General features: G+C 50.5%; 1 protein-coding gene across 1 annotated transcript; it reads left to right on the top strand.

Moving 5' to 3' along the window:
- Positions 1–422: 422 nt before the first annotated feature.
- prrc2b (proline-rich coiled-coil 2B) lies at positions 423–26,292 on the top strand. Its single transcript, XM_030341568.1, is given in 32 exon segments — positions 423–605; positions 4,181–4,358; positions 4,649–4,823; positions 5,664–5,766; positions 5,906–5,969; positions 6,080–6,223; positions 6,560–6,665; positions 6,667–6,940; positions 7,442–7,572; positions 7,673–7,839; positions 8,205–8,292; positions 8,901–9,072; positions 9,822–10,221; positions 10,413–10,696; positions 11,613–11,811; positions 12,176–12,380; positions 13,051–15,267; positions 15,864–16,012; positions 16,356–16,456; positions 16,676–16,817; positions 17,108–17,184; positions 18,222–18,521; positions 18,818–18,919; positions 19,183–19,363; positions 19,700–19,797; positions 20,217–20,344; positions 20,837–21,077; positions 21,457–21,606; positions 22,058–22,137; positions 22,289–22,361; positions 22,869–23,078; positions 23,602–26,292. Coding segments are annotated over 31 exon segments (7,080 nt in total). The 5' UTR covers positions 423–605; positions 4,181–4,243; the 3' UTR covers positions 23,806–26,292.
- The last annotated feature ends 1,519 nt before the right edge of the window (positions 26,293–27,811 follow it).

Here is a 27,811-nt window from a genome sequence, read left to right as displayed (position 1 = left end):
TGCATCATAGACCTCTCACTTTGGTCAAAGTATACATTTTTAATACAATGTGAGAGTTTGTAAAATAATCGAATAGAAATACATACATTTTTCCATTTGCCTTTAAATGTGTTTATCTGAATGGATAACATATTATATACTTGACATAAATAAGGCAGCCCTATGAATATGTTATTTCCGTAATCAGCAAAACAATTGTCTGTCATGTCCATCTTGTGCTTGGCTTTATTTTAGAGCATGCGTTTTTCCCCTGCCATTTGATTGAAACTATTTTCAAACGCAATCTCTTTAACATGTGTGTTTTTATTTCCAAATACTTCACACTGACTGGATGTTCATTTGTGTGAACTACAACCGTTAGGGGCAGTATTGCTGACTTTACGTCGTATAGTCCGCCTACGTTTTTCTTTACGGATAAAGCAGTCTGGCGACCCTCTCCACTCCCAATCTCATTTCTAGGCCGGGTTAGTCCCAGCAACAGCGCTGTTTACAAGAGAGCATACGACTATACAGCTGTACAATCGCCATCCATCCTTTTAAGAATTACACTTTTGTGGATATACACCAATACCATTCATCTGGAAATTTATAACGTCAACCAAACGGTGAGTTATGGATTTGTTATAACGTATAAATGTCCGACATTTTTCGCTTTCCTCCGGCTTCTCTTTTTTATTGTGGCTTTGTTCTGAGCGGCAGCCATTTTTAATCGCCTTGTCCTGTCTTTCCATCGCCTTCTTCCGACGCACTCAAAGCCTATAAACGTATAATTTGCATTGCATGTACTACACATATACCCACAATTCCAATAGAATATAAAACGGTCAGTTGTCCTGCAAAAACGATGTATTATCGGCCGTCGGGTTTGATTCGTGGCTCAGTAAAACACCGGAACTTTTAACCCAGTTGCCCTAGTTGTACAACAAGCTGAGGCTGCGTTTACGGTCGATGCTCAATCACTCGATTCTGTATTTTTCGGGAAACTAAAAAACAAATGGCACAGCTATAGGTGTCCATTGTCTACCTGTCATTATATGTGCCGCTATAGTTGTGTCCTACGGCAACAGTGACATGTACACGGAGCTGTTTACATCGCCCTTCTCTCTCAGTACCGGAGCCTCCACGGAGGCTCGCTGGCGGACAGAACGTCCTAGGGCCTTGTTGATGTTCGCTCCAATCAGGATCTCTGAACGGGTACTGATCCCATTAATCAGTACCCCGGTGGTGGACTCCGGTTCACGTCCGAGGTATCATAACACTAGTCCCCCCCATTTGTTGGTTTTCTCGCCCATCTGGCCCGGTGTCCGTTTCATGGAGCTCGGATGAACGCTGGGGTTTTGACGTGACGATCGTCCACTTTCAGGGAGGTCAAGCGGGCTGCTGGGGTGGACAGACTCCCGCAGAACCGAGCTGGACGGCCGACGTTTTTCATCACATTGTTTTTTTCTTATCGCTTTTTATTTCGATTTGAGGATGCTTGTTAATAAGTTTCCATGCTGAGGCAATGAGCCGCAATGGCGTCCCTCTGATTTGAACTTGGTGAGCGTCAACCCTTGGTATTTTTTGGGCTGAATCAAAACCCCTTTTTCGGTCGAAATCATAATTTTGTGGGTGATGGTTTCGGCCTTTATTGCGGGAACCGTTTCGTTTTTAAAGGAATCCTTGTTTACATGCATCTGTCGTTATTTATTGAACGCTCAATGCTGATATTGTTCGAATGGGGTTGGCTTTGAAGTAAGTGGTCTTTGTAAAATATCAGTGATGATCAGTTGGAAAATAACTATACACTTGCCTAGAAATCGAGAAGATCATGAAATGTCATATTTTGTAATTTGGCTTTTTCATTTAAATACAATTGTAAGCACTTGGTCATCGTGACCATTCACGGATCCCTGATCGGGCCTTTGAAGCACAGACCGGCTGCACGTCAATCTGTAATGGCAACATTATCATGTCAATTGTTATTTGCAGCCATGCAAGTACACCATTAAAACAGTTTCATTTTGAATAATTTTAACCCCATTTAGGCTTGGAAATCATTTTTATTTGATCCCAACATGCTGTTAAATTGGAGAGGCATTTGTAACGGTTACAGTAATATAGGCCTCACTGTGTCAATACATCATCATTTTACCAATCATTGGCCAATCGATTTACCAGTCAATTCTATCCCATAGCCTTTGTAACATTAAATCTCGACCAGATATGGCTGGCAAGCTAGTTGTTTACCTATGTTCCAACAATCTATGCTTTTTGTCTCTGCTCCAAGGCACAGGCCGGTTCTTGGATAAACATGAATTAAGAAGATCAATATATTTAAGATGGTTCACCCAGTTCAAACTTGCCAGGGATTACCCTATTTCCCACTAACTTCCCTGACCCAAGTTGTGGGTTGAATATGAAAACAATCTGAAAGGCTGTGTTTAGTTTGGTTGTTGAGTATTCATGTAGGCTACAATTGATAGCTGCAGTGATGAAGATAAATCTGAGGGAAGGAATCTAAAGTCACTGTACAAGTAATTTAAAAGAGTGGCTCGAAATCCATGCCACTGTGTAATATATTTTTCTAAATGACCAACTATTTATCTATATTTTTTAAGATGATAACATTTCTTAAAATTATAGGTTCTGTAACAAAGTTCCATCTTGTGTCAACTGCCATAATACATATTTTCCAAAATGTCCCTAAGTTTTCCTTTTTAAGATGGTAAAACCCATTGGTTCTTTACCTGGGATAATCTTGCAGAGTGCAATTTTTTTACTTTTCTAAGATATTCTGACACACTAATGTAATCTCTGACTGTGCAAATGTATGTTATTTTTTAACCTTAAATGTGGTTTGTATGTAGTTGCAATTAAGAACCACTCTTCTCTACCACAATTTATGGTACATTTCAGAAATTATTTGGACCATAGGCATGTAACTATGACTGCTGGCATAATTTTAGGCTTTTTCCCCCAGTGTACAATCTGATAAATGTTGCCGAAATCATGTGTCTCCCACAGAAACAACGGACCAAATCGAAATCTCTGACATGATTTATCTGACAACAACGCATTTCACCAATCCCATAATGTTCTTTTAGGCTCACGACGTTGATGAATATTCACCACTGACTTCAGAAATTTGATACATAAAAGAGCGCAATCGCAGCTCCCTCTGGAAATTATTGATGGATTTTGGAAACAATCTTTGAGATTGTGACCCAAAAGGATTACTGTGAAATCATGGCTAAATCCAGACCTTTAGCAAGGCGTGCAGGGAAAAGTTGTTAATCTGCTCGATATAGATTTGACAATACATATTGGTGGGGGACGGTGTTGGTCAATGGAGATGCCACGCACACCTGTTTATCGGCCAGCATAATGGATTGGCAGGTGTCGGACGGATTACTGCTTCACAATCTCACCAATCATATTTTTATTATACTGTCCTTAATACCTACCCCGAGTGCCAAATCTTTGTTTGCAGATTGGAATTCCTGATTTATTGGGCAATTTAATATCGTTCTTTTATCAGCATCGGCACGGCTCTTTTCAATGTAAACAATGGGTTTATTATATGAATTGAATTTTACAAGCAGTTCCATGCGGAGAAGACTTAATCGTCATGGAAACCAGCTCGGTATTCCACAGCAAATTCTTACGGTCAGTGTAGGTGGTGCTGATGCAAAGATACTTTTGTCCCGCCAGTTCTATTGTGATGCAGCGCTAAGAGTTCTGTCACCCTGATGATGAGGAGCGAACGTCCTGTCGGTCCAGAGAGGGGAAGAGTCGTGAGTTAGATCGGGTGTTCTTGTCTGCATCATGTTGCCAGGCAGTGTGGCGGAGCTGAGTGACTGAGTTGGACGGGTTATTGTACATGTCGGGTTCCTTGGATGTTCTGTCCTGTAGGGATGGTTGGGAAAAGGTTGTGGACTCGGGAAATCTAGTGTTCTCATACTCCAAATGTTGGAAAGAGCTTGCTCCCTTGGCATGACAATAATGTAAAAATTGCTTTCTATAAATGCACTAATCACTTTCTATAAACCTCAACGCCCAGATTCGACGCACGGGACCCAAAGATTCTACGCCTTAAGTTCTGTATCGCGATGCACAGCCTTTGTGGCCCGTTGCTGGCGCCCCTGAAATATCTTGGCTGTCCATGGGTTTTGATTTGTTTTCTCTTGTTTCCTTACAGATTCAGAAGGCACTAGGGAAAGACGCAACAAAAAATTTCCATACTCGATGACATTACATCGCAATGTCCGATCGTTTGGGGCAAATAACCAAGTCCAAGGATGGGAAAAGCAAGTACTCCACACTCAGTCTATTTGACAAGTACAAGGGAAAATCAATAGAAACACAGAAAAACGCAGGTAAGACATCAAGCTGGTGACGTTGTCACAGTGTTTGTTTTGTTGATAACGACCCCGCAATCCAATAGAATTCTGTTCCTCAGCGTATTGCAAATTATTATTATTTTTAACATATTCTATAATATCCCAGTGTCCTTTTTGATTGTTCCTACTGGCACAGTAATACTTGTTACGTTTGTCCCTCTGTCACCCACCCCAAACGTTACTATACTCGTGCACCGCTTCCTTTTCGTGACCCGACCTCATTCCCTGTTGCCTTCCCTCCCTGCGTTGCGATTGGCCCCCGGCAGTTCCACGACATGGCTTACAGAGTCTTGGCAAAGTGGCCGCAGCCCGGCGTATGCCCCCACCCGCTCACCTGCCGAGCCTGAAGTCTGAAAACAAAGGAAACGACCCCAACGTCATTATTGTGCCCAAAGACGGAACAGGATGGGCAAACAAGCAGGAACAACCGGATCAAAAGAGGTGTGTGTGTGTGTGTGTGTGTGTGTGTGTGTGTGTGTGTGTGTGTGTGTGTGTGTGTGTGTGTGTGTGTGTGTGTGTGTGTGTGTGTGTGTGTGTGTGTGTGTGTGTGTGTGTGTGTGTGTGTGTGTGTGGCTCACATTGTACAAATGCATCACGTGGCCGGGTCAGGGTCGCCACTCATTCCATGGTCTTGCCCTGGTGCAGTAGGATCTTGGCAAAAAATGTAGGGGAAAATAAAACTGACGGCATACAGCAAACATGGAGGATGAGGAGACCACCAAGAAGGAATTTGTATTCAATTGTCATTTTCCATCATAGGCAAAAACATGACCATTTATTTGTTTTTATTATACTAGTCAGACCATTTATGTAGCCACCGAGTACACCAACCTTGAAAAATTGTGGGGTTTTCTGGTGCAGAGAAGTGGATGGATGTAAGGGAAAGGTTCCTGAAACATTCTGCTACCTGATGATTCACTCAGATATGGACTCTCTTTTTATCTTCATACTGGCATCATTGAAGTCATTGAATGGATGCCGGTGTGGATCTAGGAGTAGAGAGGATGTTTCATCAAACTAGTGAATAGAGGTCGTATAAAGGTGCACTGATTGTGAAGTGCCTATAGGAAGAAACCAGTGGCTCAACAAAGAACAGAATATTGGATGCCTTTTTAATATCATTGCGTCCCTTTTTGTCTTTGGAAAAAAGGCGAGAAAAATAATTTGTTTTGACAAGTGACTGCTGCAACAGACAACAGTAACAGGGGGCAGGTTTACTCTTGGTGTTTGTCTTTTCTTCTGAGTTGCAGGCAACTGATATCATTATTTTTTTGGTTCCAGTTCTATTGCGTTAACAGCACAGCTGCCGGAGTTGCAGCCGCAGCTGGCTTCACAGAAGTCCGTTTCCAATCTTCAGAAGGCCACGCCAGTAGCCAGCCAGGAGGTCAGTTTTCCCCAAGTCTGAATCGGTTCCCTCTTTGCAATATTACCACTGTATTACTGCATTTCATTATGAGGTTAATTCAGGTTGAGCACAAATGTTCCTGAGCTGAGCTTAATCAAAATGTGTTCAATTTCCATAGAGCACAAACCCAGGTGGACCGAAGCAATGGGCCCAGCTAAATGGAAAGGCGAAAGAGCTAGATGGTACGTCACCTTTTTGTGTGGGTGTGGGTCTGTGTGCTCTCTCTAGGGCCCCTAATTGGTCACCTTTTTAGGCAAACCTTCTAAGCGTTCTGTCCACATTTCCTCTGCAGGTTCAAGGGTCTTAAACCGACTTCAGCCCTTCTCTCACGAGGAATTTCCCACGCTGAAGGCCGCTGGGGAACAGGACAAGGCTGGCAAGGAAAGAAGCGTCTTCGATCCGTCGTATGGGCCCGGACCAAGCCTCCGCCCGCAGAGTGAGTCCCCAGCTCTGTTTACCCAGCATCCATGGCAGAGCAGTGCAGGGCCTTGTATTGACTAGGGGCGGCCGACCCACAGCCCCGATGGCACCGTGTTGTTGGTGTCAATTACCCGTCGGCTTTAGTATCCTCGAGCAAGATGCCCCTGCCTGCTGCTCGATCACATGTACCTGAATTCACCGAAACCGGATAAACGTGCCTGCTGAATTAAATTAGATTAAAAAAAAAAGAAGTTTATTTTGTGTTGGTTTTGTTATCAATTACCCAGCAAAGGCACACGATAAAGTCCACTTTGTTTCCTCATGAATCCGATGCTTGTCCACGTTCCTCCAGATGTGACGAGCTGGAGGGAGGGTGGTGGCAGGAACCTGCAGCCCTCCTCGCCCCTTGGTCCGCCAGCCGACCCCGAGGGCAAGCCCCCTGCCGCGGCTGAGACCGGCGCCTCCCCCGCCCCCCCCCTCCTCCTCCTCCTCCGTCCCCTCCTCCAACTCCAACTCCTCCTCCTCCAACGCCGCCGTCTCCTCCGCCATCGCCCCCGGCATCTCCACCTCCTCCTCCCACTCGCTGGTCCCGGCCCAGCCCGCCGTCCCCGACCCGAAGGAGATCTCCCTGCGCCCCGCCCAGCCCCTGCGGAGGACGGTGGTCCCCACCGCCCTGCAGCACCAGCTCCACCACACCTCCAACGCCGTCTACCACGACATGCTGCCCGCTTTCGTAAGTGCCGCAGTGGTCTGCACGGCGAAAACTCGAATCTAAGGGTCCAAAGAAGGGGCTTTTGAGGAGCCCTTTGTAACCCTAAATGCAGTGTGTTGTCAATGTTTAATTAACGAGTGCTCCCTCCTCTCTTGGCATGATCTTTTTCTCCGTTCAACATTCACTTTGGGTCCATCTCCCTTGAGCCCGTTAAGAAAAGCATCTGTGTTGTTTTTGAACTTATAACGCACCAAATCAACATTTTGCTGTGTGCCTCAAAGTGCATGCATTTAACTGCGTGCATTCAAAGCCTTATCAATACTTAAAAGGACGAAGTCCCTGTGCACAGCCTTTTGATTCTCAGGTGCGGGTGATGTGCAATAGTATATCAAGTCAAAGAAGTGTAAAACAACCGCACACTGGTATAAGCTGATGAGCTGATTTATTTTGTGAACAATCAATACTCAATACCTGTCTGCCATGTCAACCCTCTTGATTGTTTTCACGTCCCCCTCTGATCAGATGTGTTCCAAAGACACGCGCGAGACCCCCGGGGCCGTCGACATCGCCCCCGTCGCCGCGGTGACGGCGCCCGCCCGATTCGACAACAGGCCCGCCCGCCAGAACTTCACCAACGCTTCAGAGCACGTCAAGTACGTCCCACCCCTGAGACGTTTACGTCCCTGTTCAGTTTCCTAAACTCTTGTCCGCTTGGAGCCCGGTCCAACCCTTCCTCTTCCTCTCCGTCTGCAGCGGTGACGTGCGCCGGGGGGAGACACGCTTCGTACGAGCCCCCGCTCGCCCCTCTTCCCAGCCCATCCGCCGGCCCGGAGAGAGACCCCCGCGGCCCGCCATCATCAACCCCGAGGACCTGAGGGATCTGGACGAGCTGGACGTCAACTGTGAGGACGGCTGGGCAGGTACGGAGAGGACCGGTTGTGTCTAGACCGCTAGCCAGGGCCAGAGCAATGGTTTCCGCCCTCCTCCTCGTTCTATTGAGTTTCTTTAAAGGTGGGCGTACATGGTTCGCGCTGATCCAATTTGCGTGCGAGGGAAATGATTAAGACCTCATGATGTTACTGTGGAGGTTATTTTTGTAGAGCTGTGGAGTTATTTGTGTCTGGTGTTTGTTCTTGCTCGTAAAATTATGTTTCCATCATTCGTTGCAGTCATCCGTGAAGCTCAAGCCATTACAGTCAAACACGTGCATAAAGTAATGCAATGTAACTAGTTCATACAGTTGGGATGTATCCTCCAATTTACTTTGTAACTTTCCCCCCCCAAGGACTTCACGAAGAGGTAGACTACGGAGAGAAGCTTAAATTCAGTGACGATGAAGAGGAACATGGCGGCAATAAGAAGGGCAAGATGTGGTGAGTCTCTTCGTACCACGCCGGGAAAACGAAATTTAATCAGCATAAGCTGCCGAACTACGGCCACTTGGACAGATTACACGCCTGTCGTGATAGAAGCTCAATCGGCACTTTGATTTGGGCCTTTTTATATGTGGAAAAGAGACAATGTTGAGTTCTCTGTTGGTGTGCTGGGGTAGGGCTGGGGCATTAGGATTATGGCAAAAATCATAATCACGATTAATTTGGTCAATATTGAAATCAGGATTATGGAACCGATTATTTGAGTTTGAGTTTCAAACATGATTCAATTATTCTGCATTTCTCTCCAAATATAAACTTTGTTACAGAACTTTGAAATTTAAAAAGTATGTACAAATCGAAAATATTAATAAAATGTGTATCCAGTTTTTCTTCAATTTCTATAAACCATTTAATGGCTAAAATAAATCTACTTAAAAAATAATCTACTTGATTATTCCTTTGGAGATTGTTTGACCCAAAATTCGAAATCATGATCGAAATAAGTTGAATTGCACCGCCCTATGCCAGGGTCACGGTGCCTAACCGTCGCTCTCAGTTAAACAACGAGTGTGTCCCCTTACTGAACGCGCCGCCCCTCGCTTCAGGGCCGAGTGGGAGCGCCAGAGGGCCAACCAGCGTGACCGGCAGGCCTCCGTCAGCTCCAACGACGGGGCCTACCTCCACGAAGCCGCCGAGGACATCTACACCCAGCACCACCTCCACCACACCGAGCCCCAGAGGAAAGTCAACGGAAAATACTCCCCCGCCGAAACCCAGGTACACACACGCACGCAGTCACTGGCCGTTGGATTCATGTCTTTACCTCACTACGGTTTAAGCGTGGCCTTAACAAAGTATCATGATCATGAGTGGCTTTATAAAGATCCTGTATAAATGTTGTCTCTCCTTGCGTTACCCATGTTTGTGTCTGTCGAGGGGGAATGGCAGAAGCAGCCTAACGGGGCCACAGTGTGTTCTCGCTCTCTCCACAGTGAGATGCTATTGTTAATTAGGACAAATGACCTTGCAGTTACCATGGTTATGGATGTCTCCTTCTCTGCTTGGCAACGTTTTGTATAAAAAAAGAAATGGTCAAAGTTAAACACGAACAATGCCGGTGTTCTACAGGGTCGTCGTTTCATGCAGACAATCCTTCAAAACCACACGCATTGTGTGTGTTTTCCCATTTTAAATCACTATTTTAATGAACACAAGCTTGACAAGATGGATGACCTAATCCTGGCTGTGGCGGGGTCTGCATTCCAACCAATTAGATCACTGTTCAGCCTCCCTTTTATTGGGATGCTCCAAATGCATAACCTTTTTAAATTAATTGTATCCCCAACTCGCATATTTCAATATCCTGTTCACCTTTTTATACTACTAAACAATTGTTTACAATTACACACGGCAGCGCAAGAAACCGTGTGTGAACCAAGGAATACTTCCAAGACACAATGCGGGGCGATGCGACCAGGGAACCCACCGGGCTGACCAGGTTTCCCCCCAACTTCTCCCCCCTCCAGGCCCCGCAGAAGAGCTCGGCTCCTGGCCCCGCCGCCGCCGCCCCCCACCCGGCGGAGCCCCTCGAGGACCAGGACGACCACCTGCACCCCGCCCAGCCCGCCGCCGCCGCCGCCCCCAGGGCCAAGTTCGTGTCCCCCGATCTGTCTGAGGCGGTGGAGCGCGCCCGGCGCCGCCGCGAGGAGGAGGAGCGGCGAGACCGCGAGGAGCGGCTGGCCGCCTGCGCCGAGAAGCTGAAGCGGCTGGACGAGAAGTTCGGCAAGACGGAGCGCCAGACCTCGCGCTCCGACGACGGCAGCAAGGACGGCGAGGGCAAGGAGCCCGCCACCGCCGCCGCCGTCGCGTCCCCCAAGAGGGAGCCCAGCAAAGCCCACCCGGACAGCTGGCAGTACGCCACGAAAGGTGAGACGGGGGTTGGGGGGCAACACCGTCTAGCGGGTTTGGGGCATTTATTTATTTATTCAATAAATCAAACCGAGCCAGATTAGGACTCTGATTCACGCCCCTCTGCGGACCAAAGGGAAGCAAAGTACTCGCTGTGCGAGAACAATGACATCATTTCCCATTTTCTTTTGAATGGCCCCTCCCCACAGAGGCCAGCGAGTGCCCCCCGGACCACTCCCCCGGCTACGAGTACCGCGAGGAGCCCTGCTTCCCGGCCTACCGCGCCAGCGAGGACGACGCACAAGAGCCCACGTCCCCGCAGAGCGACGGCAGCGCCGGGCGCCAGACCTCCAAGCCCATCGCGCCCCGCTTCCAGAAGCAGCAGGCCACGCCCCCTCCGCCACAACAGCCGCAGCACCAACAACAACAGCAACAACAGCAGCAACAGCAGCAACAACAACAACAACAGCAGCAGCAACAGCAACAACAGCAGGTCAGTCCTTTTTTTTACTTGGTGTGTTGGGGCTAAATCAGTGTATCAAAATCAGTCACAGTGATCAATGGAGAACAAGGAGGGAGCATGAAAAACACAAGCGAGGGGGAGCTTCCATTTGTCATGTCGGAACGCAGGAATAGACCTGGGTTACCAAGGGGAATGCGGCCCCTTTCAAGTTCATGCCCTTATGCCCTTATCCCATGCTTAAAAGATGGGGTAGGCAATTTGGAAATGCCAGCTAGATTTAGGAAGTGTCCAAGCAGAAGAATCCCAGCCCTCCCCGATGGCCTCCCTTCAAAGCCACTCCCCCAAAACAAGTGGCTCGCCCGCTTGCTTTAGTGATGGGTCGGCTCAGCCTTGATGGATGCTCCGGTCATGCACAATGATGAGTACACACAGGTTGCTGATTAATTAGGGAGGACGACAGACCGGTTAGCTATCCAATCATATGATTCAGGACTCAAAGTATCATTGGACTGACTTATTTCAGGCCTGCAACTGCCAGATTCTTTTATATTTTTTTATACCCCCAGAGCTTTTGAATTATTGAAAGCTGTCGAGATGTTCAGAAATGTAAGCAGATTGCTTGTGAGATAATTTGCTTACACCAGCATGAATATCTCTGTGGAGCACGGGAAAAGTCCTGCTCGGGGCTGATAGAGCTGGTATGTGCAGGGGAATCCATCCAGTCGGTATAGCCCCAATTAAATGATAGTATTGGTATTATTCCATAAATAATACAGCTATTCACTCACACTGACCTGGCCAGCTTTTTGTTTTTATTTCTTTCGTTGTTTTTTTGCGGACGTTTACATTTTAGGATTTGTAATATGTTGAAGCTGAAGGCCCAACATTACAGACAATCCTTTCCTTGTGTCGTGTGTCCTGATGTGTGTGTGTCTTTCTTCTGCAGGAGCAAGTGTACAAGATGCAGCACTGGCAGTCGAGCCACTCGGCCAGCTCTGGCTCCAGCCACCCCCAGCGCGGCTACTACCCCTCCCATGTGCTGGGCTTCGACCCCCGCTGGATGATGATGCCCCCGTTCATGGACCCCCGCATGGCCCCGGGCCGGTCCCCTGTGGACTACTACCCCAACTCTGTCCACTCTTCAGGTAGGCACTGACCCATCGGGTTCCTGCCTCTTGTTGGTGGAAGACATGGGTGGACGGGGTGGTCTGGCGGTCGCCTCAGCCATTGCTTTCTCTTTTGGGAAAGTTATTTCAAGGATGGAAGACATAGGAAAGCAGGAGCGTGGTTATTGTTGTTGAGATGAACAAATCGATTTCACAAGCTTGAATAGAAAATGATGATTTCTGATGAACATTTAAAAATGTTTAATGTTTTAAAATAATAAACAAAATAGGATATATTTCATTCCTTAATTCTTGTATTCCGAAAGTATATAATACTTCCAAATGACAAAACAGTTGTGCAACATAGCCTAAAGTTTTTAGTTTTTTTTTTCTCCTGCTCTAGGAATGATGAAGCCCATGCTTCATCCAGACCACCTCAACAGTCCCGGCTCTGACGACGGCTGCCATCCCAGCATGCACCAGGAGAGGAGGGCTCCGTCCACCGAGCCCTACCCCATGTGGAACCAGGACGGCTACCCCCTGCGGAGCTTCACGCCGCCCTACCAGAGACAGCACGAGAGCTCGGAGGGCGGCCGGCCAGACGACCGGTGAGTGCGAGTCCTGAATAACGTAATATCGCACGCCTCTTTCACAACGCGCAGCTCGTGCTGATCATTTAGCGGCGAGCGGTGTAGGTGATGATCGCCGGCGTGGAAATGCCAGCCAATCCGTTCCACCAAATTCCCTGCACCTTACGCGTGAGCTATGCAGCGGCATTATCGGCGCGATCGCACACGCGTTGCACGAGTCGCCGCCGTTCGCCGCTCTGCTGTTGAACCCCGTGAGCCAATCACGACGCACTCAAAGAAGGTTGTGACGGCGCACGCTTAATCAAAAGGATTAGCGAAACTAGCGAATTGGGCAGACCCACCGTGATTTCAAACCGCAGTGATCCAGGCACAAAGGTAACGCGTATCCTCGGGGAAATGAGAAAGGTGGACTTCAACATCACGACGGTGGCGTTCCGTTAAAGGTGAAACGGCATGTCTTGTGGGCAGAACGGAAATTGCCGCCGTTGACAGGAAAATATACGTAATCCGGCGGTTTTACGTCTTTCATGTGTGAAAGGCGTAATGCTTGCGGTACAACAGCATGAAGTGAAACGCTCCACCCTGCCCTGTATTTGGAACTTTTAGCAGAAACGCGCATGGTAACGTTACACTTCTGATCGCTTTATCTCTCGTCTTCGCCCCCCCCCCCCTCCCCCCCTACCACCAGAGGAGACCTCGGCTGCCCCCAGCAGAGCGCTTACGAAGAGAGGGCCAACGAGTGCCTGGAGCCCCCCGCCGAGGACCTCCCTCACCAGAGCTACCACCAGAACCCCCGGGCCCCCGACCGGGGGGAGCACCAGCGCCACGACCAGGGCCTGCTCACCACGGCCCAGGGCCACGGCCAGCGCTCGGACGGCGACTACCACAAGCACGACCCCAGAGAGAAGCACTCAAAGGACGGCCCGGACCCGCGCGACGAGGCCTTCGACCAAGGCTCCAAGGACAGTTGGAGGAGAGACGGCGGCGGCCAGGCTAAGGACGGAGGCTCCGCCGGCGGCCCAGACCAGTGGGCCGACGCCGCCCCCAGCGGCGGGCCCAGCCAGCCCCCCGAGGGCGGCGGGCGCACCCTGGTCCGCAGGACCGGCCCCATCAAGAAGCCCGTGCTGAAGGCGCTCAAGGTGGAGGACAAGGAGAACGAGAAGCCCCGGCCCGAGCCCGAGGAGAAGATGGTGCCGCCGTACCGCCTGGAGAAGGAGGTGCTCACCAACGTCTACGACCTGAAGAAGGACAGCCAGCCCATCAGCAGCCGGCGCGCTGCCTCGCCCGCCGTCGAGAAGCAGCAGCAGCAGCAGCAGCACGCGGAGGAGAAGCAGCAGCAGCATCAGCCTCTGCCCGCCGCCGCCAAGCCGGAGAGGGCCATCAGCACCCAGACGGAGGACGCTCCCAAGGAGGGCGGCGGCTGGGACACGGGCACCAAGAGCAGCCAGTTCGCCAGGGACGAGACGGAGGCCCGCGACTCCCAGGCCCCCCGTCGCAACAACTGGATCTTCATCGACGAGGAGCAGGCCTTCGCCGGGGCCAGGGGGACGGGTCGAGGGCGGGGCCGAGGATTTCGGGAGTTTAACTCGAGCGGAGGTGGACGAGGAGGAGTGGGCGGAGACAGGGAGAGAGGAGGCGGGGAAAGAGGAGGAGGAGGAGGAGGCCGGGGGGCTAAAGGGGGAGAGAACCTTCGCGGTGGCTACGGGAAGAACAACAGCAACAGCAGTGTTAGCAGCATCAGCGGCGGCGGTGCCGGGGGTCGTGGCGTGAGCCGCGGCAGGGGCCCGCCCAGAGACTTTGTCCAAGTGGAGGACATCCAGAGGGGCAAGCCCCGCCGACGCAACGTCAGCGAGACCCTGAGCGAGACCTCGGAGTACGAAGAGCTGCCCAAGCGGCGTCGCCAGAAGGGGTCCGAGAACGGCGAGGGGTACGTGGAGCCCGCCGAGGGGGTCCGCAAGGCGGACCGGGACTCCTGGAGGTCCAACAAGACGTACGCCGAGGACCAGGCGGCCATCGACGCCAAGGAGAAGGCCAAGGCCGGCCGCGGGGGCTTCGTGAGCCGCACGCTGCCCCCCAGGATGAACGCCGCCCCCGCACCCACCGGCGGCGGCAGCGGAGGAGGTGGAGGAGGTGGTGGAGGTGGTGGTGGATACAGCAGAGGCTTTGGGGGCCCCAGGGACATCTCGACCTGGAGGGGCCGCGGTGCCCAGTACACTGGCGCCGGGGGCCCCATGCAGGAGAACGGCTACGGCCCCGCCGCCGCCGACGCGCCCTACCCGCGCCGGCAGGCCCCCGCCGCGGAGCGCGAGGCCCTCAAATACCCGCCCAAGTTCTCGGTTCCGTTCGCCGAGAACGGCGGCGAGGAGCGCGACGGCGAGTACTACCCGGACGGCGAGAGCGCCGACCGGCAGGCGCTGAGGCGGCGCCGGCCGCCGCGCCAGGACAAGCCCCCGCGCTTCCGCCGCCTGCGGCAGGAGAATGAGCCCGGCTCGGGCCAGTGGAACAGCGAGCAGTACGCCAACGGCGGCGGTGGCGAGGGGGGCTTCGCCAACCCCTGGCCCAACCGCCCCAAGGCGGCCGGCGAGGAGGGCTGGCCCGCCGCGCACTACCCCGCGCAGCACGGGGGCCAGGCCGAGGAGTGGGAGTCGGGCTCGGAGAACAGCGACTTCGGGGACTGGAGGGAGAAGCGAGGAGGAGGGGGCGGGCTCCAGCAGGGGCACGGCGACGGCCCCTCGGAGCACGGCGACGCCGGGGAGAAGCGGGAGATGTCCAAAAGGAGCTTCTCCAGCCAGCGGCCCCTGGTGGAGCGGCAGAACCGCAAGGGGGAGCCGGCGCTGCTGGAGGGCGGCAAGGCGCCGTCGGGCAGGGCCGACAGCTGGCAGAACGGCGGGGCTCCCTGTAAGAGGTGAGTGGTGTCGGGGGGGGCCCTCAGCGTCCCTTAGAGCCGCCCCCTAGGGAGATTCAGGACCTCGGAGAAGGAGGGGGAGATCCGAGAAAGTCGACTCGGGACGGATATTCGGACAGATGCCTTGGCCGTTCCTATCAGATTCGACTCTAATAACGGCTTTGGCGTGTTGCGTAGTGCGCCTCTTCAAGGTGACCTCGATGCAGAGGGATGGCGGTATAACATCCTGCTTGAAGTTAAAGTATCACTCGGGTGTTATTGCTGACGGTACAGTTCACTACTTGAGCCGTTGTGAAGCAAGAGGCAATATATTCAGAGATGATACTTTTCACAAAAATCTTTCGTGACAAATCTGGTCTTCTATATATGGAAAAATATCCATAGCTGTGGTTGCTAATGTCATGTGTGTCCTTCATCCTCTTGCTAAGCAGAAGTGTTTTTTTTTTTGCCATTTTAACTGACGAAACTTGATCACACACCCAAGTTGCCTTTCTTTTAACCGCTGTGAAACGGTTTGTCAAACCGCAGTACACCGCGTGCCAGCTTCCAGCCTAACCGGTCCGTTCCCCTCCCTCCGTTGCGCTCTCTCTCTGCAGCAGGAGCCCCGAGGCCTACGTGGATCAGCCCGACGACAGAGAGCCCAGCGACCCCTCTGGGAAGAAGCTAGACAAGGAGCTCAAGCAGGGCTCGGGGAAATCCGACATGGTGGAGCCGCTGTCCCAGTACGACCTCAACAGCTACCCGAGTAAGTTCCTCCCAGGTGCTTCCTCCCAAAATATGCTTTTTTAAAATATTGTATGTTTTTACCTAAGCGATTTATCGTATGACAAACCCAAATGATGGGTCTGCTGCTCTTGTGCACCAGGGCTCGTGGCCCACGGTCAATGTGTGATACAGTCACGGGTGTTTATTCTGCCCTTTGCTGCCCTGGCACATGAAAAGAGCACACAGAGGACCATGACAGGAAAAGTGCATGCATGGTCACTTTGACAAGTGAAACAGTAGATGCAAACCCATGCTCAGTAATTGGTCATATGTAATCAAATCCCGGATTCGAGCATACACATGAATTGGTTTTCCTTTCACAGTTGAGAGTGAAGGCCAGGGCTCGGACTCGTACCAGGACGCCCTGTCTAAGAAGCAGCGACGCCCCCAGGACGACGACCGCAGGAGGAAGGAGCAGGCCGCCGTAAGTCCTCATCATACATTAGGGGACCACCTATTCCCACATCCACGTCTAGTCAAACCCATTGGTTTGGAGGGGCGATCTCTGCATTGACATGCAGTGCCTCTATTGCAATGGTCTCGTTGAATAAGGTCCTGTTCTTTGGTACCCACGTGTCACACATAGGATAATGAAGTATGAGTGTGACGAGTGTTGATGGTCAATCTTCTCCGGCTTCTTTAGGTTCCACTCAAGAGCCGACCGCTGGCCTCCAAGATGCCCCCCCGCTTCGCCAAGAAGCAGGGGGGCATGGGCATGGAGCAGCAGGAGGACTCTCTGTCGTCCAACAACCTCGGCACGGAGATCTGGGAGACCAACAATTCAGGTAAGGGCATGTCTGTGTGTGTGTGTGTGTGTGTGTGTGTGTGCATGTCGACCCAGGAAAACATTTTTTGGCTTGGTATTTGTGCCATTTTAAGAATGAATCTAGATTTAGAAAATAATAAGTAAAGGCATCCTAGATTAATAGGGTTAGTTTTTTAGTTTCCAATGTCGTTTTAGCCCTTTTCTAACACTTTAAGACTGGATGTGATAAGCCATTGTACAGTATTTCCTCCTTCCTATATTTTAATTAACCCCAATGTTTGCATTGCGTTTGCCCCTTTCCTCCTGTAGCTCTGTCAGTGCAGTCTTCAGGAGGAGACTCCTGGACCAAACAAGTGTCCTACACGGGCAGCGAGCCCAACTCTGAGGTAAACCCAGAACCCAGAACTCTGAACTACACCTAAAGCACCCACAACATAACTGCGGAACTCTGAGCTACACCTAAAGCACCCACAACATAACTGCGGAACTCTGAGCTACACCTAAAGCACGCATAACATAACCCAGAACTCTGAGCTACACCTAAAGCACCCACAACATAACCCAGAACTCTGAGCTACACCTAAAGCACCCACAACATAACCCAGAACTCTGAGCTACACCTAAAGCACCCACAACATAACCCAGAACTCTGAGCTAAACCTAAAGCACCCACAACATAACCCAGAACTCTGAGCTACACCTAAAGCACCCACAACATAACCCAGAACTCTGAGCTACACCTAAAGCACCCACAACATAACCCAGAACTCTGAGCTAAACCTAAAGCACCCATAACATAACCCAGAACTCTGAGCTAAACCTAAAGCACCCACAACATAACCCAGAACTCTGAGCTACACCTAAAGCACCCACAACATAACCCAGAACTCTGAGCTACACCTAAAGCACCCACAACATAACCCAGAACTCTGAGCTACACCTAAAGCACCCACAACAAAACCCAGAACTCTGAGCTACACCTAAAGCACCCACAACATAACCCAGAACTCTGAGCTACACCTAAAGCACCCACAACAAAACCCAGAACTCTGAGCTGTACCTACAGCTCATTTCCCATGACTTTTCCAGACGTAAGGCCTGTCTTGATGACGTGCATTGGTTTTAATTCCACACAATGCATCGCAGGCACTCAAAACGGTCTGCGCTCGTAATCACTGGCATGATTGCGCTGACATTGGTACCGCATTAGCATCGGTTGATTACCTACAGAATATCTCCCACCGTGAATTGTTCCATTTTGTTTTTTACATGTATTGTGTCTGCCACCTTCTTCTTGTCTAACCCTTGACTCACCGCCGTCCTGTATAACGCACCTCAGACAGTGGTAGTAGCGCCGTGTAGAGCGCCTCTGTGTGATGAACGGCCCTCTAAACGGACTCCCGTGTGGCCTGGTGCCCTCCAGGACTCGGACGCCGGGCCGGAGCAGAGCAAGGAGCAGCACAAGCCCGGCCCCATCGGCAACGAGCGCTCCCTGAAGCACCGCGGCAAGGGCCCCGAGGCGTCGGAGCGGCTGGAGGGCGTGGGCGGGCCCATCAGCGCGCCCGTCAACGGCGTGGACCTCCACGGCGACCCGGGGCTGCCCGGCCCGCCCATCGAGTTCGGCGTGAGCGCCAAGGACTCTGACTTCAGCCTGCCACCGTGTTCGGCCGCCGTGGCCGTGTCCAGCCCCGTCGCCAAGCTGCAGGACCCGCTCAACACCAACGTAAGCGGACCGCCGCCGCCGGCTCGCCCGTAGCTTGGAGCCGCCTCGCCAACATCTTGACGCGAGATGAATCGAAAAGGCTTTTAAGTTTAGATCCAGTGGATCTAAAGTGATGGCTCTAAATCTCAAGATTTTGTAATGGTCTTGAATCTGAGGGCGGACAAGATGAAGCTTGCAGTGGTTTGAAATGGCGAACGGGGAAGACAGACGTCATGCTAATTTGCCCCGTTGCCTGAACCGTTTGAATGGAGCCACAGCCGTTGTACTAACCCGTCGTTGTCGTCGTTGTCCCTCAGCCGGCTCTGAACCAGGGCATACCCATGCTGCGCTCCAACCACCTGCAGCCAGGCATGAACCTCAACACCATGTCCTTCCCCAGCGCCGACCTCACACTCAAGGTACGCCGAGGCTTGCCTCAGAACATGTGCATTACCGGGAGTTGATTATTGAGCAGTCCAGTAGCCCAAAGAACTCTACAAGTAGACTGTCCCAGATCCTTTCATAGGGAAGGCCTCAGCACTGGTTAGAGAAATGAATTATGCCAGATTGTGTGTGTGTGTGTGTGTGGCCCCTGCTTTTATCCCGTAAGGGCGGTGTCACTGAAGGGTTGAGTGAGGCATTTGATGGCTCTTAAAACATTTTAAATTCTGTTTTTCCCCAGATGGAGTCGGCCCGCAAGGCGTGGGAGAACTCCCAGTCGCTCCCGGAGCAGGGCTCCCCCGTGGGGGGCGTGTCGGGCTCCCAGCCCCCCTGCTCCTCCAGCGTCAGCTACAGCTCCTTCGGGGGCGTCTCCATGCCCCCCATGCCGGTGGCCTCCGTGGCTCCCTCCATGTCCCTGCAGGGTACACTGCCCCCTGCCTGTTCATCATTGCATTGCATTGCAGTTGTTTATTTATATGAATTGCTGTTTATGGCTGCTTTTTAGTTGGATTTTTTTCTCCTCACAGTTGTTAATTGTCACAGTTAAAATAAAAGTATGTTTTTAACGACGTGCTTTTATTTACCCTCTAATCTGTGATAGTTAATTAGTTTTATCGGCATGTAATCCGATCTCTTCCAGCCCTGTGTAACCCTTTAAAGATACGGCGTGTACTTAACGGGTTAAAGTGCTGGTTGCAGTCGAACTGAGCCCTTACCCCGCTGTCCCTGCCCCCCCCCCCCCCCCCCCCCCCCTCCAGGTAACCACATCCCCCCTCTGTACCTGGACGGTCATGGGTTCCCCAGCCAGCCGCGCCTGCTACCCCCTTCCATGGCCCAGCAGCAGAGCTACCAGCAGGTACAGCCCCGCCCTACACACGTCCTACATCAGGGCTACAAGGCAAGTTTCCGTCCGTCCGTCCAGAATGTGTGTCGAATGTTACCGTGTGCACAGCCAACCTTTTGTATTACTTGATGAAAAATATGGGACAAAAAAAAAATGTGTCCCAAGTACGACCGGAGCGAAAATGTCTTTGTGGATACTGTATGCGTGCACAAGCAAGGTGACATTGTGATGTGCAAGCTTGATGTTACCTTGGAGTGTCTTTATTCTATGCTGATCGACAGTGATTTAAATAATTTCAACGACATCCCGTCCTTCAAGTGTAATATTCTACAAAATAGCCGGGCGGCCGTTGGCTCTGGCCTCTTACTGGGAGGGGGTCGCTCCTGACACCAGCGGCGATGGTAACCGGGTCAACCGTTCTGTTGCAGCAGGCCCAACAGGCCCAGCAGATCCCCATCTCCCTGCACAACTCCCTGCAGGCCCAGGCCCAGCTGGGGCTCCGTGGGGGCCTCCCGGTCTCCCAGTCCCAGGAGATGTTCAACTCTATCCCCCCGTTCAGGTGAGACCAAGGCGGCCAACGTGGCTACTCTCTTAGATTTTTTTTTCAAATTTCTTTATTAGTCATAACCCCTTGATGGACCCATCTCATTCTCTAGGGGGTCCTGTACAACCTAAAGCACGATAACAACTTATTAAGAACAGATTTCTTTATAACAAAAAATCACTCATTTGTTTTGACCAATCGCGTTGCTCGAGGCAGAGATCTGTTAGCGGGCGATTGGCTGATAAAGGCCAACTAGTACGTACAACGCTGTGTACACGGGCCACTGTAGGAAGACTCAGAAAGATCCCCTTCTGTAAGCTGCGTCCACTTGCACAAAGGAGTTTCTTTTCAGTAGAACGTCTCCGTAAGGACACCGTGGACCAGGCTGACCTCTGCCCCGTTGAGGCTCTGCTTTCAGGCTCTGTGCTGGCCGCCTGTAACATAGTAGGACCGCTACATCCAGGATTAGTGTTGAACCAGTCCTCCTCCTCCTCTCCCCGCCCACAGGTCCCAGGTGTACATGCACCCCAACCTCTCCCAGCCCAGCCCCCTGGTGCTGTCCGGGGGCGGCCAGCTCAAGGGCCCCTACTCCCCGTTCCCCGGCATGCAGCCCTCGGACATGGTCAAGTCCCAGTCGGGCTCCCACTACCAGCCCATGAACGGCAGCCAGCCCATGGTCTACGACAACCAGATGAACCAGGGCCCCGGCATGGGCTCCTCCCAGCTCATGGACTCCCAGCTCATCCAGGTGAGCGCCCCCCCCAAAAGGCCTTCAGTCAGGGTTGCACCGCTGGAACAAAGTCTTTGCTAATACGGATTGGCTGATGTGTGTGTATATATATCTTCAAAATGTTGTGTGCATACAAATACAGTCAATGGGAATAAAGCGTCCCCTTTTCACGTTATTCAGAACAAAACGTAGATTCGGCTATAGGCTAGTCAGCCATTTTGACACCATCAACCTTATTTCAGCCCATTCATCGGGGCAAATGATTGGTGCCCTCAAATGATTGGACAGTCCCATGGGCTCCCACCATTAACATGCACTCGTTAAGGCATGCAGCCATGTGTCCCCGTCACCATGGAAACGGTTTGACCCTCCCCCCCCTCCTCCTCCCTCCCCCCAGGTGGCCATGCCCCTGCCGGGCTCCCAGCTGCGCTACGGCTCGGCCCAGCAGCACCTCATCCTGCCCCAGTCCATCCAGCTGCAGCAGGGCCAGAACCTGTCGGTGGGCGCCCCGCGGCGCATGATGCCCCCCGGCTCCCAGCAGAGAGAGGTGAGCCCCGTCCCGAGGCCCTTCACCACAGACCCGTTGGGGACCTCACGCAAATGGGCGTGTCCACCCAGACCTATGATGGAGAGAGATGGCCCCTGGTCTGTGCTTGTGACGCGGGACTAGATTCTATCCGTTTCCACGGACGCTTGTGCATGTGACGTCACCGGCGGCTTGATTCGTGACGGGTCTTAAAATAGCCAAAGTGGTTAAAGAGCAAACAAAAAGTCCATAAAAAAATCGAAACTGTACAAAGAAATAGAGGCAACTGCAGACGGGGACGGTGGCCTGACTGGCTGCAGCACAGTGGTCTCGGATAATCACTTTCCTATCATTAACGTGACGCTCAGGGTTTGTCCTTCGGTGTATTCTCCGTTGGCTGTGTCGTAACGCCGTCTCCCCTTTGCCTCGCCCTCCCTCCCCCCCTCTCTCCATCCCTCTCCCCCTCTCTCAGCCCTCCCAGATGGAGATGAAGGGCTTCCAGTACGCCGACAAGCCCAGCCACTCCCCGGGCCTGCCTGGAGGGTCCTACAGGTGGGCAAGGCATGGACACGAGACGTTTCTACCTCCTCACTAGCTCAGCGGATCATTCAGAAATACCCGTGGCCGCGCTGTTGGTTTCCCCATTGGCCCGCCCTCGCTGACGCGTCCACAGGTGTTTATTTTCTCTCCCGTCTCTTCCCAGGCCGGGGTCTGCCAGCCCCAGTGGGAAGCCGTCGGGCCCCGGGGGCCAGCTGCCTCCACACTACACCCAACAGGTAAAGCGCACTACAACACACTGTTTTTCTGTGGGCCCACTCTCCAGAGATAAACGTCTGTAGCCTGACGTCGCTAGATCATTTCACAAATGCATAATATAGTCCGGGTCCTCTTGCTGGTGTTATTTATTTATTTTCAAGCCGCGTTGTCAATGGGTGCAGGCGCAAACGCCTCTGGACGCAGTAGGACAGACCGACAGCCAATCAGAGCGGCGGAACCACGCGTCGGTAGAAGCCAGCTTAGTGGTTTCTTGACCGTGCCTACATGGTGCTCCCCTAGGGCGCTACTCTGTGCAGTCACACCCGCCACACACACACCTGCTGGAGGAACGCTGGTGACACCAGGTCTGCTGGAAGTCTGTCCGTCTGTCTGTCTGGAGGCGGCGCCAGACGCCTACGCCAGAGCTCATAAAGGTCGAGCTGGTAGTCTGACCACGCCCTGTTCAACAACCCTCCTCCCCGTCCCCATCTAATCCTTCTGCCCTCCCCCCCCCCCCCCCCTGTCAGGTGGCCCCTCCCCAGGGCAGCATGGTGATGCACATGCGGCCCCCCACCACCGGCCCCTTCCCCACCCCCATCCAGCGGCCCGTCATGCAGGTCAACAAGCCTGTGATGGTCCGCTCCCCCCCGTACCCCAACCCCGGCCGCGAGCCCCCCCACCCCACGGCGTCCTCGGCCCCCGAGCCCCAGATGAAGGGGCCCGAGGACTGCGTGAAGGTGAGCCACCCCATGTAAATATAGGTAACTAGATTTAATCCATTACTCTCTTCTACTCTCTCTCCGGGGCCTCTCCCCCCGTGCCTCCTCTGACCTTGTCCTGGTTTAAACATGCACTGTGTCCTCTGACTGTTGATCTTAAGTGTTATGTAGAAAAAAAACATTAATATGAAGGTAGTTTTTAATTTGTCCAGTCTGTTTTTATTTGTGGCTTATTATGACCATAAATCCATTAAAGTGGGTTCAATTACTATCAGCCTTTCTTATACTATTTTAAGGTAGTATAGTTGTGGTCAGGATACAGTAAAATAACAATGAGGATTAACCTAACAAGAATGTAGTGATAAGGATGTCCTTTATATCTGCTAATGTTAATTGCCACTTGTTTTACTTAGCCTTTACTTTGCCCCCCCTTGTTGCACCCCACCCCCCCCCTTCTGCCTACACTGACCGGTCCCTTGAACTGCCTGTTCTGTTGCTCGGGTCCTAACAGTAGCCCACTTGCCTCTCCCTCCTGGAGCAGAGTAAGCCCGTGGGGGAGACCCCACGCCCGGCCCTAGGGCAGGACCCAGCCCCGCCGGCCGGTGGGCCCACCAGCAGGCTCCAAGACCCCCTCTCCCCCCCCTCCTCGGCAGGCCAGGCCAAACCAGCACCGCCGCCGCCACCACCACCGCGCACCGGGGCCATCAAACCACCAGCCGCCAAGGCAGAGGAGGGAAAGGCCTAGCCGGGGTCCTCCCAGCTCCCCCCACAACGTCCTGCCCGACGAAACCCCCTCCCTGTAAACCAAGCCCGCTCCTCCATCACCCCCCCCCAACCTCGCTACTCCCCCCCCCACCCCACCCCACCTCCCTTCGGCAAGGGGATGGGTGTGGGTGCTGCAGAGGCCACACATGCTGACGGGAAACCAACCCCCCCCCCCCTACAAAAAACTGTCTTGACACGGGACACATATAACTCCACCAAACGTATAGAGATATATGATTATATATATATATAAATGTATACAGACACAATAGACACTCTTCGATGCAGACCTCCTCCCAAAATCTTTTATTTATTAACGCTGATGTCCTGTGTTTTCCTTTCTGTCCTCGCTCGCTGCTCTCTCGGAGAGGAGCCTAATGGAACGGAGAGGATGTGTTTGTTTTTATGTTAGCTTTCTATAAAGTCGGGGAGGGGGTTGGCGGTGGCGGGGGAAAGGCACCACACAGATTATTAACACGTTTCTTTTGTTCTGCGAGCCGTCTTGCCAAACCGTAGTCTTTTTAAGTGGACTTTGCCCTCCGGACAGACTCGCCCGGCACGCGTCATCCGCCGGACCCCCGAGTCTGTCGGATGTTTTCAAGAAACAACACGGTCGAAGCAGAGGGACACCTTGCATATTAATTTCCTTTTGACCCTTTTTAGCAATTATGGAGTTGGATTTTTTTTCTTTCTTTCATGTCACCTGTTTGTCTCACTCAAGGACTTGTTCTTCAGAAATAAAATAAATCTTAACCGAAGTTTTTGATCATGTGTGTCCTCATGGCCCAAGTGAAGTGAACCTCGACAACGTCACTTGGCGAGTAAAAACCGACAGAACTGCATAAAATTGGTAGAAAAACTTTTTGGTTTTCCTCCAGGGAACGTGATATTTGCATAATTATTTTCTAATTTGTTGCTTGCTCTTAATGTATACCGAAGCAAAAAAAAAATACACAAAAAAAACAACTGCAAAATCTAGCGGACATTTCGGCGCAATCATATTACTTCCATGGGATCGTCACTGGCATCGATTCAGCGTGTGCATGACCGGCTGGACGTATGCAAACTAACAGGACTCTCATTCGGGACTTTGCAAACCATTTAAAGAAAAGAAAAAAAGACTGACGAGAAGCCGGTGTACATGATGCGACAGCGTGTGGATTTCTATCCACTCTCAAATCTCTGTGCTTGCTCTGTAGTTCTGGGTGGGGGAGGGGATTAGGTGGGGTACAACATTGACAATTACAATTAGGGCATTTAGCTGACGCTTTTATCCAATGCGACTTACATCGGTTAATACACACATTGACCCACATTTCTAATGGATGTTGACCGCACACCCCAACCCTCACCCGGCTTTCCAACTAAAGATAATGGAAATGTTTGCTTTGTTGTCACCTTTCTGTTTGGGTTGTAATGAGTTTGAACCTCTGTTACGAGGAGTGTATTAAATGCATTATATTTTCCTTTTGGTCCCAAGATGAGGGTTAGCATTTTCCTTTTTTAGGGTTCCTCAGACGGATGCTCTGTAATTCCAGTAGAAACCAGATCTTGTGGGAATTCAGGTCATCTTGAAACAACTGAAATTTGATCATTTAGCTTCTGGTCGCTCCAAGTGGCACTAGCAATAAATGCAGTCCAACTATAATCACAACCATGGTCCAAAATATATATACCTATAGTTTTCATTTTTAACAGTTGATCATAATAGGGAGAGACGTTTAGTGTTGCTTGTTGACTTTCTGTATGATCTTGGCTAAAGCTTTTTGTGAGCACTGCGATTCCAGTGGACTACGAAGGAATTTTTGAAGTGTCTGTTCTCTTTGGAAAATGTGAATCCGTTTGCATCATTTATTCATTTTTATATTGTTTTTTTTGTAAAGGATGCTCATTTTGAGCCTCGCTTTGCCAACGTCATTACTGGTTATTAATGTTACTGCTTAGTATAAAAGTCATCCAAGACACTACAAAAAAATGATTTATCCTTCATGACAAATGTTTCACTGGTATATCTGTAAATGCCATACTCCACTGTAAAGTCAACCTTTTTGTCAGTAAGGGGAGGTTATAAAACATGCTCTTTTTTTTGGGATATTGTATCACTAGTTAAAAGTGGGTGTTTTAAAATGAAAAAAATACAAGGTCACTGATGTGTGCACAGATTGAACAGATTTCAGTTTGTTTTGGCTGTGTTTTTTCGCCTCTTTTAACCCTTACTGCTGAGGTCCGAGATGCTACTTTATTGTACCTGCACCAAAATGTCGCCCTGTCTATATATTTTTTTTGTACTTTCGAGATGCATATTTCATTTTATCATTGGACCAGCGCTTTCTAGAGCTGTTCCAGCGGTCTATTCTATCAGATCTTCATCCTTTACAGATATTTTTGGTCATTACTTGCCCCTTTCCTTGTTTAAAAAGAGCTTATTAAAGAAAATAAATAAAGCGGTGGTGATTTTGCAAATCTACTCCTGTTTAGGCTGTTTACCTTTTTTTTTTTTTCTATTGATGTTAAGAAGGTAAATGGTGAGACTCCATTTGTTTCTTAAAATAAATGATGAGAGTTTCCAATGTTTCTGCAACCAAATCATACATTTTATTACACAAGTCTACTTGATTTTGGGATTCCATTGTGTGCCCGCTTGGCTGAACACTGAAATAACAAAAAATATATTAATCTATAAACATAAATATCGTAGTATGCTTTGATTAAATATATTAACGTTATATTTTACAAATAATGTATGAACACAATACACAATTGTCAAAGTGGCAGTGCGTTGGAGTGACGTCAGAGGGAGGAAATTCCTTAGTTTTTTTTTTCTTTTCCGATGACAAAGGGGCCTGTCCAGACTTCTCCGTACTGAACTCTGCTCCGACTTTGTGGACGACTCGGAAGACCCGACACGTTTCAAATATATCGCTCACATTGAGCAAGATCGAGTCGCTAATCATCACGGAGAGCTGCTAGATCAGGTAAACACAATGTTAAACCTTCACACTGCGTATGCCGTCATCTGGTGCAGGTAGAGGATCGCTGTTCCTCATTCTGCGCTCCGTATGGACTTCGTGTGCAGTTTACGCACACACCTTGAAATCAAAATACGTTGTTCAACCTTTAAGTAACACGCCGATTAAAGTCTTATCTACTCGGCATATCATTCGCACGTTTTATACCGCAATCCAACATTCATGGGGGTATTTTAAGCAGTTTGCTTAATTCCAACTTTCTATGTCTTCCTTTACTAAAAGTATTATTCGATGATTTAGAAAATATTAATGAGATCAATACCCGGGGTAAATAATATTGTTTGTTAAAGTAGGCCTACTTATTCCGAACTACTTTCACCATTTGTTATTCTTTGGCACTTTTGCTGATCGCAAATGCAAAGGTCAAAGGCTTTTGTGAAAGCAAGGACAAGATTGGTTAATAGCCTATTCATGAATAAACAACTGAATAAAAAAATAACAAAGTTATATTAATTTAGTGTGATACAGGTGTGTTTACATGTATTCAAAAGTAATGCATTGTGTGCAGATGTAATGCGTGATTGCTTGTTTTTGACTGCAGGATGTCTACGAAGGGCGGAGTCAGGGCCGACGAGGGGCTGTTGATGATGCAGGAGCTCGACGATCGTCTCAAGGAGCAGATTGACAAACTGGAGCACCTCCGCCTGGCCTCCACAGAGCTGAAAGACTTATCCGGGGTACATTGCTTAAAAGTGAAAACAGGCTTAAAAAAAATTAAAATAACCCAATATATTGTCAGGAAAAGCATATTATTATGCATGAAATCCTTAATGTAGGGGAGCCCCAGTGTTTCCAACTGATCATAATTTGCGTGGGTTTAAATTGCTTGGGTGAACTTGAGATGCTTGGTTTGAATTTGAATGAAAAATACGTTAGGAGATTATGAAGGCTCCTTTCCTCTTTATGGATTTGACCCCATCTTAATTTTTGCTAAGGTCTATGTGGAGATTCAAATAA

The sequence above is a fragment of the Gadus morhua genome, chromosome 19 (assembly GCF_902167405.1).
Source record: "Gadus morhua chromosome 19, gadMor3.0, whole genome shotgun sequence".
NCBI classification, from domain to species: Eukaryota; Metazoa; Chordata; class Actinopteri; order Gadiformes; family Gadidae; genus Gadus; species Gadus morhua.
This window is presented reverse-complemented; position numbering and strand designations above follow the sequence as displayed.